We start from the raw sequence: 12,403 nt of genomic DNA, 5'->3' as shown, positions 1-12,403 counted from the left end.
CTACACAACATTATTAAGATAAAGAGTTACATGGAGCATGATTCAGAGAACATAGCTCCTGTGAACTTACAAATGAGCAGTGAAACAAAAGACTAATTAAGAATCCAAGGAAATGCAGAAGGCTAATTGACTCACCTGAATGCTGGGTGGCGAACGATTTTTTCGGGTTGTAGTGGTGGCCATCGTCGTTGTGGTTTCCATAACTGTAGTAGACATTTCCGGTGGCACAGAGGTTGTAGGTGTTGTTCCCAAGATAGAAGGGACTTCCCCAACAAGTCGGACACTTCCATTGATTTTAATGTTGGGGTTGTTCTCCGCTGCCATGTTCAGCACTTTCAAGCCATTGTAATAGAGACCGGAGAGCTGGCCTTGGAAGAGACGCCCTCTGTCCTTCCCTCCTATGGCTATTTGCGCCTGGGTGTTGAAGATCGTTAACTGCCGTCCTAGTGAAGGGGGGGGGTGAATAACATTATTGCCAGACATTTCCTTCACTTTGCATCTTACATTGAGTCCTGGCCAGAAATGACGGACAACAAAGAAGTAGATTCATTCTTGGTAGTGTTTATGATGACTGTAGAAATACAGTATGGAAATGTACTGCCTAACCCTCATTAACAAGGAAGATTAGCCTGAAAGCCAGAAAAGCTAAAACCTCATACTTCAGCATCCACTCACACAACAAAACTCTGGAGGAGCTTTGACTCAGTCAGAAATTTGAACCCACTCTTTTAGAGTTGGACCCATTTTAAACTACAAATAAGGCTTCAATATATGGCTGCTTTTCTACTACCAATTCAGACTGCAGTACCTGTCAAGCTTTAGACTATAAATAAACCTTCTATTTTGACTACTCAAAAGATGGGATTAACTCATAAAGCCACTTTTAATAATGCAAAGGTTTTAAGGGGTGGCTGAAGGACAGTAAAACACCAGAAAAAATTGACGGTGATATAAGGATTGTATAGGAATCTTAAGACAGGATCAGTCATGATCTTCCACCTGTAAATTTTGTGTTGTGAAGGCTTACAAATCTAAAACCAAGAAACACCAAATGCAAACATTTGTGATGTCTCTGAAAGAGCAAAGTTTTTGAAATAGTGAGGATAACATAGTGCTTCAGATGGCTAAGCCCCAGAATGCCTTACATGTGACCCCTCATACAGACAGTGAAATTCAAATGTGGGCAGGTTAAGTGGTTTATTCAAGGTCACACCTTGAGTGTTAGGAGTGGTCTAATATCATATCTAATGAAAAATATATTTATTAAAAATAAATCTAGTAACAACAGCCAATTCACCTAGTTTTTCAGGACACTTAAATCACATTCAGCCTGGACTGCTCTATAAATACTGCTGATGTCCCAGGCTGCACTAGGTTGACTATGTTAAGAAATAAATTGCTTCATGCAGTGCAAAGGCAGTGCCTATAATTTCACTGTTCCTCAGAAGATTAGGGGCATGCCACCTGGAATCTGTTAAATTAACAGACACCAGACTGGGCAAAGCTCAGAAGGGTTATCAATGCAGCATCAAGTCAATCACCAGTCAAATATCTACTGTGTTTTCCCATTTTTATGAAGTTTGCAATACATGTCCCCATCCCATTCCCACTCCCCAGTTCTCACTCACCAATTCCTCTCTCTAGTCCACCCTGACAAGAGGTGCAAAATGCCACCATGTAGCAAAGCACAGCCTATAACCCACTGCTCCTTCCTTCACAGCCAGTGGTTAGAGTAGATCAAAATATGAGGGGGAGCTCACCAATTTTGGTGGTCATCGTGACGGGTCTTGAAGTCAAGTGGTGATGCGGTGTTGCATCATCTTATGGTGACAGGATGGACCATGGGGAAGAGAATGGGGACAAGAGAAGAAATGTATCTGAAAGGAGTTCCTGTCCCCAAAGACAGCCCTAGCTAACTAAGCAGAAGTGTATGGAGAGGTGTAACATATGGACATGGGGAGGTGGGCTGCATGTCCCTTGTTCTCCTCACCCACAGATTTGTAAATGAAATACTAGGACTTGATCAGGGTGGAGTAACTGCATTGATGAAGAAATGAGAAATAAAAATGGAGGGTGTCCTTCCCCTGGAAAGTGTTGAAACACCTGATGCGATATTCTGCATCTCAGGAAGTTTTAAACTTACCAGAGGCAACGTATGTCTGTTAAAATATCAACAAACATGCACTGAAGCCACACATCCTCAGCATGTAAAAACAGAGCCTTTCCTCTTGTCTGTTAGGAAAATAGGATCCAATAACAGTATCTGTCAAAATATTCAGCCCTCTCAGTCCAGCTCCTGCCTGTGCTAGAGGAAATGGCACTGTACACTGTAGCAGGCCAAGCTCTTGTCATATACCATGTCCTCAGAGTTTTCTTTTCTTCCCTGTCCTGTTGTGCTTTGGATTTTTTAATGGATATGCTGTCAGTCCTTTACTACACTATTGTCCCTTCTCTTCACGTGTTCCCTCCAGCCAGCACTATATGTCTTTCTGTACTGTCCCTGCCCCTACATACCCAGACATTTCACTTGCTACTGTTGCCTCCTTCCCACCTCACTCATGATAGAGTGCCAAAAGGTGGGATGAGTAAAGAACAGGGAGTTATTTCACTAAACTTGAGATGTTATCCCTGAAAATGGAGGGAAGGTACTGACCATTCAAAGCTTTCCATTGCCATTCCTTTCTCCCCTTGAATCAATACTGTATCTTTTTTCATCTTTTACTAAAGGGAAAAGGGGTGGGCGATGATGAGGAGGGACAATTTTTGCTGTTCCAGCTAGGAGAGCTCCCCAAGCTGGGATAGAAAAGGGGGTCCCTCATTTTTACTGGAGGATTATGACTCTCCTCAGAATGTCATCTATTCCAACCCAAGCTCATAGCACAGCTTTAGACATGTTTGTCATATCTCTTGCTTTACTTTCAAGAATGTTCATCTGCATCTTCTAACGCTGAAGAAAAGTGTACACCGAAGAGGTGGCCCACTCCAGTAAAAAAGGAACTTTGATTGTGTGTTCTGGGGTCTTCCTTGTTTGTTAAGTGGTCTTCCAGTCCAGGATTCATGCACTGCACCATACGGTTAATGCTGGAGACTAAAACTGTGTTTGCTAAAAGAACAATCACTTGTTGGAGTTACCTATAACGGTGTTATTCCTCATTCTTCCCTCTACAGTGGTGTGCAAATGCATGAATAAAGACAACAGGGAAATGCATATGGAATGAGAGAAAACTGTTGAGAGAATATACACTTAATTCTGCCACCATAGGTCTCTTCTAATCATTCTTTTGATGATATGGTTCTGAAACCCTTACTTCCCCTGAGTAAAATTTATTGGTCCACTGAATTTTATTGAGGAACTGTTTACATCAGTAAGTTCTACTAGGTGTGTAAGGGTTGCAGACTCACAGTCCTCCTTTTCCACATAGAACTCTTCCTACTGCTATTTTAGTGTCATACTGGTCATGCTGGAGAATAATGATGAGCATATTTTAAGTGTCTGAGGTGTTTTGTAAATATTCTGAATAGTTCAAGCTCTCATTTGTTTGTTTGCTCTCTCATTGACTTCTTCATTTGGAAAACTGAATACCAGTTAAAAATATCACAGAGAAATCTTAGTGAAGTGTAACCTTTCTGTAACACTAGGAGAGAATTTGTTCTGGATTTTGCAAATCCTAATTCACACTAATAGTTCTTGCTTCAAAAGTACAGTCACTCACATCAATGAGACCTCACATGTAAGAAAAAGAGATTTGAAGAATTAAGGACTTCCAGGATCAGTCCTTTCGATGAGGTGCTTCTGGGTCTTTATTGGCTCATCCAATTGCAGAATAGGTAACATCTGTGCCCTAGCAGACACCATGTACTCTGCTAAGGAAATCTGCCGGTTTTATGACTACTTACGTCGAACAATTTAGGACTAATACTTCTTTTTTTTTTTAACTCACATATGTAATCTCAGTGAAGTGAATACTGTTTAATGTTTTGCTTGTTACTCATATAATTGAAGATTGTAATCCTGGGCTCCTCTTAAAATATTTTAAACCAATTTATAAAATTAAAAAAAAAAAAGAAAACCAAAACCAATGATGCCACTTCAGAAAGATGTTGTGCTACATTTGTTTTCCAAGAATGAACTATTTCATTATTATGACTAATGTAACAGTGGTACCAATGGAAGACCAAATCTATGGCATTCAGAAATGTCAATTGAAAAGTGTTTCATCTTACCTCACTCAAGCCAAGAACTCATAGCAAGACAGATATTCTATATGCTGTCTCTTTGATGAATCTGTCTACTCCTCCATCCATCAGTTCATCGTGTTCCATTTTGATAGCAAGCTACCTTTTCAGTCATCATCTAGAAAGTCTTCTGACAGAAGGTTTCCATGTTACAGTACTTGTTGGATGGATGACCAGATGGATGAGCGGGTTGGTGAACAGGTTAATTCTTATTACTTTTTAATTTGAGTGGTACCTAAGTTGCTGAAAACATCTATCTACCTTGGAATGAAGGAACAAAGCTATATTGTCTCAGGTGTTACACTGCACAATGTCATTCCCTACCACAAAGCAAGACGACTGAATTTCCTTTCACTTTAGTAAAAACATGGCTGTACCCTTCTAGTCTAAAAACATCCAGTGCTTTGAGAGTGTCTGAATGCTCAAATATTGTCTCATTTAGACCCTACTGCATGTGTGATTGTCTTTCAACAAAGCATCAATATCCACAAAAGGTAGACTTCAGTCAAAACTTCAGGATGGCTTACAAATGGAAGTGCCTTGGCATGCTTATAAGCTCAAACTTGGAGAAGCAGTAACATAAAAGATATGGTGGAGAACTAAAAATGAAAAAAACCCACCCCAAAACAAAAACACAAAATAAAACAAAGGTAGGTTTCTCAAGCACATGAATTGCATCAAGGAATTAGACATGCATCTGTTTTAACAAAATTGAGGCAATCATTCTCTTTAGTGTTAAAGGGACTTTAGCAGTTCAAACTTTCCAAGATTATCCTCTTTTTAGTGTTAAGCTTTATTTATTTATTTTAGTTTGACCTTGTAAATTAACAGGGCAACCCACTGAGACTCAATAAGCATTTTCTGTATACCTTTATCTTAAAATTTATCTACAATTTAGCTGAATTAACTATTCCATAAGACCCTGGTGGTCAAAAAATATTTTTGTTTTAGTTGCACAGACATTTTTGTCTTACTTTCACAAATAGTGAAATACTAAATACTTCAGCTTTAATTACACCATTGTAAACCAAACTTGAAAAGTGGGCAACACTGTCAGGTCTCATCGAAGTCAACAGGAATTGAGTGTGCACAACATTTTGCAGGATCAGACCCTTCACATAAAAATATTTTGACTGTAGTTAGCCACATCCTTCATGACCTTAACTTAATTCATACTGGTTAAATCAATTTGTTAATTCAGCTGAGTATAGCAGTTTGAAACAGCACATAAATTACATTTTTCCAATCCTACAAAACATTGGTTTTGCCTATTGGAAAATTTGTTAACAGCCATAATCTAAGTCAGCCCAGAAAATGCAAGATCTGAGTCCAAAGGTCACCCCCTTTTATCAGCAGTTCGTTCTTAAAAGGAAACAAGAGAAGATCATGTTCTGCTTTTTCTAGACTTCAAGGCAAGGAGTTAGTTAGAGTGATTTGATTTTTTTTTTTTTTTAATACCACATTTAGTATAGAAGAAGATCTTCCTGACTTAAGCTCCATTGTATTACAAAGAAGCCAGTCCAAACCCTGCTGAAATCAGTAAGAGTTATTCTGGTACCTTCAACAGGCTTTGGAATGGGCTCTACATCCAAGATATATTTTTTCCCCTCCGAATTCCAGATAAAAAAACATTACTGTTCTGACACGAGTCTCATTTCAACAGGTCATGGAGTCTATGCAGAACTCTCACTCAAGCCAGCTGGACTTGTTAACAAGTCTTTTGGTGAACTGAGGCCAATTACTCCAGGCAAACCCACAAAATTAAGTAGCACTGCCTGAGATTAAGTTAGGGAAGAATTTCACTATAACTTAGACAAATGTATCACCTGAGTGTTCAAACTGTACTCCAGACATATCATAAAAGCAACAGAACAATCACCTTTCTCTGTCTCCCTCACTGTAGTTTAAATGAAAATGTTAAAAAATGTTTTCTCTACAACATTTTTTTAAATCGTTTAATTATCTTAATACAATTAGGAAATACATAGTGGCTAATCAAACTAATGAGAAAAAAGAAACTTACAGGAGGTGATTTAAGAAGCTGGTTTGAAAAATTTTTAAGAAAACTTTGATAATAAAAATATAAATGTAGTTTAAAACCAAATCAAAATAGGAAAATCATGCAGTGGTTAAATTGCCATAATACATGTTGTTGCTCTTCGCTCTTGGCTTTTTTTTTTTTTTTTTTTTTTAGAAAACGTCTCCTGAATTTTCACTTGTTTGTTTGTCATTACTATGATAGCAAGCTTAGAATTTCGTCCCTTTAACTGCATTTTAATAGCAATGTATTATAGCATGATTTATCAACATATGGCAGGTGGAAGCTGACACAAATTATAATGAAAATTAAAACAGTCATTTATGCAGCAGGCAATTATCATTTAAGAAACATTTATTTGCAGGCTTTAAAAATGAGGTTTAGAATCAAATGGGTTTAAAATGAAAGTTTTAATGACTGTTACCTTTTTCCTGCAGCCACTCCTCTACGGGCCGGTTATATTTGAAGGGGATTTTCTGTTTTACCATTTGGAACCGTTCACTATCAGTGTTGCCTTTAAAGTTTAAAAAACAGCTTAAAAACAATCTGAAAAGTCAATGAAATAGTTAAAACATCCTAGATTTTTTTGGTTTTTTTATGACCTTATTTAGCTATATATAAGTGCGCATGTGTATACATATATATATTTGAAAAGAGAGAGATTTATCTTTAGTAAAGTGGAGAATAGTTATACATCGAATTGCCTGAGCTTCTGGAAGGTAGAAGAAATTAAATCCTAAGAAGAAGATATCTCAGACTCTCCTCAGAGTATTTGTTCATCCAAATTGGTTAGGCATGTGTAATTTGTCTGGGACATGAGACCTTGCGTGAACTCAGTGCCATGAGTTAGAACATTTTGATCAGACTCTAGATCTGATTGCACAAGAACATGGCACAGTATGTCAGTCACACAAACACACAGCAGTACTTTGATAAACCTTCTTGTAGTAGTAAAAGACATATATTAGGACTAGAAACCCAATAAACAGAAAAAAAGAAAGGAAGAAATTATAAAAAAACAATGCTGAAAGGATGTAATAGAAGTAGTTTAAAAAACCCTAAGAGTGGGAAGATGTATAGAAAAAAAGGGAAGTAAAATTTAAGAAGAGGAAGAGCTGTTAATTAAGGATATGTGAAGGCTTGTGTCCAGTTACCAAAGACTTGGGCCTGTTGCCAGAAGAAAACAGAAGCTCAGAAACTAATTTAAATAAAAGGAGAAATAATGTAAATTCTAGCAAGTACAGTTCCCTTGTTCCATATTGATGGATAATAGAATTATCCAGTAAAGTGTGTTTTGGAGGAAAGCCCTTATCACTTGCATATTACAGAGAGGAATAGGATTCACACAGAGTCTTTGTCCAATTTCATGGCTACTGAAAAATTGCACAGGTCAGATGGGTTGGGCCAACCAACTACCTTCTGTAGTAGAAAGGAGCAGCTCAGTCTGACAGCGTTAGGACTGATGGTAAACAAGTGCCATCATTCTGCTTTTTTATTTTCTTCAGCTACAGTTACATTCTGACTCAATCTAGTTTTTCCTTCATGTATTATTTTTATAAAAACTCTTCAGTCAGGCATAAAAAGAGTACATGTTTTACGAACTTCATTATAATATTGTAGTAAACTAGAGTAAGCCCCCAGCTTACTGAAGTAATGCTACCATAAACAGAAGTTCAGTAGATCAGTAGTGCTCCAATACATGTGCTGAATAAATGGCAGTCCAAGAGTCAGCAACTGCTCTGCACAGTTTGCAGTACTGCTTTTGAAGCCCCACATATAAACAATCTAATGAGGCTTCATATTTCTTTGACTTTCTGAAACAGATGCTGGAATCTTTTCTCAGTGTAAAGACACACCAAGGAAAAAAAATACATATGACTAACAGCTGGCAAGATGTTCCACCCAGCCAGCAGCAGACACTTTCACACTGCAAGCAATATGACTGGTAAGTCTCACGTGTTCGATAATTCTTACTGTGTAACTGTTGCTCGGAAATGCTGCCAGGCTGTGTGAGGTACCTGCTGACCACAGCTATCCTCTCCAGCATCACCTGGTTACTGCTGACTTTCTGGAACAAGTGAGAGTCACTATAACAACACACCAGCTATAATGCCACAAGGATTCACATGTAATAAAGCATGGACCTAATCTTAAGGGGTATTTGTAAAAATCATCATCTGCTATCTCTTTAAGTCCAGCTGTAAGGAAAACAGCAATTTGGATTTGGGTTAATATCTCCAACTAAAAAGATGAACATTTAGGAGCCTTGCTGCTTATTTAGGGCAACAGGCAAAACAAAGCAAAAACATTTAAGAGCCGCTTTACTGGCCTGATTCCTTATTGCCTTCCTGGAAAGTCATCTACTTCTTTCCTTCCGTGTAACAGATCCATTGTGGGAAACTGCTATTGCCTGTTGTAGAAAGATCTAATTAAGTACTAGCTGACACACACTGATGTACCAGTTTCTCTGTCCCACCTCAAGATGCCTGTCACCTACAGCTGGTTACACACCTAAACTAGAAGGAAAAGCTAAAATACTGGAAACACTCTGTCAGTCATTTATCAAATAATATTAAACAATGTGCTGTAGTGGCTTGGAGTCACTCACAGACATTAAGTTACCTTTAAGTACATTCTCAGTTCTCATAATTCATATCAGCACCAACAAAAAGGACCATAGTCAGCTCTGTACTTCTATGAATACAGATTCATAAAATTTGAATCATGCTCAGTGCAGGATCTAACAAAAAAATTGATAAAGAAAAGCTGAGGTAATATAAACAACAAAAACAAAAAAACCCCATCTAAAGCTAAAGAGACAGAAGTATTAACAAAACCATGATTTTTGATCTATTTATTAATAATAAGCTGATGACTAATGTAGGCTGGGGCCATGCATGTCCGTTGCTTTCCAAATTTCTTAACCTGAAGGATAGGTCCTTTTCCTGCAAGTTCTCCCATTCGTTTAAGCCTAGGGGAAGTTTACACCCACAGGACAGGGAAGCAGACCTGCTAGTTTGGGGAGAACAGAAACAAAAGTAATTAAGCCAAGCTCACTACAAAAACAATTTCTTAAGATCAGTTAGCAAAGCATTCTGCTTATTCAGTAGACCTTTTCTCAACACACTAATCCACATTCTCCTTCATGAAACCATCCAAATCTTGTAAATAAATGCAATTGTAGTAATTCTGCATTTCCTTTAGGATACTTTTGGTCTGTTGCAGCGTGCCTATTTTTCTCTGTGTAAGAAAGGAGTACTAGGTCCTGAAAGACACTCAGGAGGTGTTTCAATTGGACTTAAAGATGTAAATTTCTCTGTGAACTCCTAAGTTTCTCTGTCAACCCCGACTTGAACACTTATAGAGAGTCTGCTACCACATTTATATTACACGTCACATAGAAAGATACGTTTTCAGTAGAAATGGAGGTTATTCCCCATTTTATAGAGTATGTTCTGAGTACGGACTTATGTTTAGATGACTGCATTGAAATCTTAATGTTGATGGGCAAGAATATTTTCTATAGGGCCAAAGAAATTCTATAACACACTTCACTCGGAACAAAAAAGTCCACTGGCTTCATTCGGTATGTACATAAGCAACCTTTTACTGCCGGCTATGAGATCTTTTTCAGAATAAAGAATGATCCATAGTTTATAGGAACACAAGAGTCTGCCAGTGGTTGGCATGCAGTGCTTCCTCCTCTGTGTGGAGGGCTGACTGTAGAAAGGAAAAAATGTGGTGGATTGAAATTTCTTATAAGTAGGGCATCTGACAAGAACAGGCCAGCAAGACTAAGGTAAAAAGGAAGTGGGACAATGAAAGAACACATGACAAGGAAAAATGGGTTTCTTATAATACAGTCCTAGACCTTCAAGAAAGCCAGAAATGACAACTATTCCCCACCGCATCTTTAAAGACTTTTTTTTTAAATCCAGTTTAATTTAATTTTATTTTTATTATTATTATTCAGATATATTCAGCAAGATTAAAATAAGTATAAAAATCATACCTTTAAAAGCTACGAGAAATTGAAGTACATTAGAAAATTCAAATAGGTTTAAATTGCAACATTAGTACCTGATCTATTCTTTTCTGTTTTGTTTTTAAATTTTATTTCAGACATTAGTAAGAATGCTTTTAAAAACATGTGCATGAGAATGTGTTCACTGATATACCCAGTTGCAACATTGAGTTAGAGAACAAGTTTTCCATTGTTAAGCATTTAGGATACTCATTAAATACCAATAAAAACATACAATTAATAAATTAATATTGACTTTGACTTGTGCTTTAAAAAAATAAACACAGCATTTGATATGAGAGTTCAAAAAGGAAATATCATGGTTTGCAACACGAAGTAACATAAGTTCAACATGAAGTAAGCTCGTTGGACCTCTGACAGCTGAGCCATGACGTGATTAAGGGGGATTCTTGTCCATCTTCATACACTGAAATTTTCAGTAACAATCCTTTTGTGACCCCGATGCAATGCCTGTCTAGATCTGAATAATACACGTTCAAACAATCTCTCACACAACTAATCTAGATCCCCTCTTTTTTCACTTTGAGTTCAGCTCTGATTTAAGGCTGTACTTCAGAAAAGATGACACAGAATAAAGACAGCCATTTAAATTTATTTTAGAAAATACATTTAATCCCAAAGTTTGCACTCAGAATCAATGTGGATCTCAAAGGTCTGCAGGATATAATTTGGTATAGTAAAGTTGTGTTGATTAGTTTTGCTACTTGTGATTTACTAAATATTTTTCCTCCCATAGGTTCTAGCCGCTTAAATGATACAAGTACCAATAGGAACTCCTCATTTAAAATAACCTTCATCCTTTGTCCTTCATCTACCTACTAAATTCCTGTATATCAATATGACTTATGATCTGCTTTACAACTTACCTTCTTCTAAAGAACTGTACCTCAGAAATGCATTCCTTTACCTATATTTTCTCCTTTCTCATGCAAAATTCTAAAGCACAGCCAAATCCACCTCTGTAAAGGCTGGGATAAAACAAGTCTTTTATTCCATTTATTACTCATATGTACAATGAACAGAAATCCTACTGTATCTCCTAAATCTCACATAGACCTATTTTCCAACAAACTGATAAGCATCCACGCTCTCATGACCTTAAGGATTTTAATGGTAACATTTTGAAATCTTCTGGATCTCCAAATCTTGTTTAACCTGAATATTTAAAATATTTCAGATACCCCAAACACTTCTGAGGACTAAATATTTTGGAGAGGAATCTGGCAGAAAAGGTCTATTTTTTTGTTTGTCCCTCCTTCCCTCAAGAAAACCCGTCACCTCAATCATAAAAGTCAGAGCCTGCTCGTTAAATATGATCAGTTGCCAGTCTTCTGTCTTTTTTCTGGAGCCCTCTGTATCCCTGATCCACAGACTATACAGATAAGAAGATCAGAGCCACTTCTAGCTTTAGCTCTTGATTTAGATCAAACTAAAATGGGAAAAAAAATATCAAAAGTATTTGCTTGTGTTAATCACTATTAGCAGTTCCCACAGGAAATGCTTTTGATACAGTGCAACAGTCCAGGGAAGACAGTTTAAATTTGCTCATGGGCAAAGCAGTGGCAAGCCAAAACCCTTCAATGTTGGATGATGTTTTGCTTTTTGGCTCATGGTTCCTTTAAGAAAACAAGCAATCTGTATTGCATTAAGCTTATTTCTAAACCAAAATGGATCCTTAAGCCAAAGAAAGTAAAAGAGCGATTCAAGCTCTGAAAAATGTTGCTTCTTGGCCTAGATACCAATCATGATGATTCACTGCACCTTTGGTGTGAAAGAGAAAAGCTGAAGGGTTCCAGCAAATTGCACTGGGCAGAAAGAAAGTACTCGCTTCCAGGTGGAATATTAATCCAACCTGATGTGTTGTCAAGTCTGTGAAGATGCTAAAAAGAATACCATAAGAAAACATTCATCTGTTCCAAATTAATGCCAAAGGCTGTTTTATGAAAAGACACACCAGCAGCATTTTCTTCATTGCTTATAATGAAAAGAATGGGGCAATTTATCTAATGAGCAGTTATTAAATGAAAGGCTATATGGTGATACTAATGATTTAAGAAAACATTTTGGTATCAGTGCTCAGGGTT

The 12,403-nt window shown here is 37.3% G+C and overlaps 1 protein-coding gene across 1 annotated transcript in view; it reads right to left on the bottom strand.

Annotated features, from left to right (window-relative positions):
* LOC104624674 (neurexin-3-beta-like) overlaps positions 1-12,403 on the bottom strand; it is a gene marked incomplete at its 3' end in the record, with an annotated part of 103,775 nt that overhangs the window by 73,131 nt on the left and 18,241 nt on the right. The window contains exons 3-4 of the mRNA XM_010292106.1: positions 6,699-6,788; positions 136-443 (exon numbers count right to left, since the gene is read on the bottom strand). Of these exons, the coding sequence (XP_010290408.1) occupies positions 136-443; positions 6,699-6,788 (398 nt within the window). The remainder of the gene's footprint in view (positions 1-135; positions 444-6,698; positions 6,789-12,403) is intronic.

Source organism: Phaethon lepturus, unplaced genomic scaffold, assembly GCF_000687285.1.
Source record: "Phaethon lepturus isolate BGI_N335 unplaced genomic scaffold, ASM68728v1 scaffold618, whole genome shotgun sequence".
In the NCBI taxonomy this organism is placed as follows: Eukaryota; Metazoa; Chordata; class Aves; order Phaethontiformes; family Phaethontidae; genus Phaethon; species Phaethon lepturus.
The sequence above is the reverse complement of the archived record's forward strand: the minus strand, read 5'-3'. Positions and strand labels throughout refer to the sequence as shown.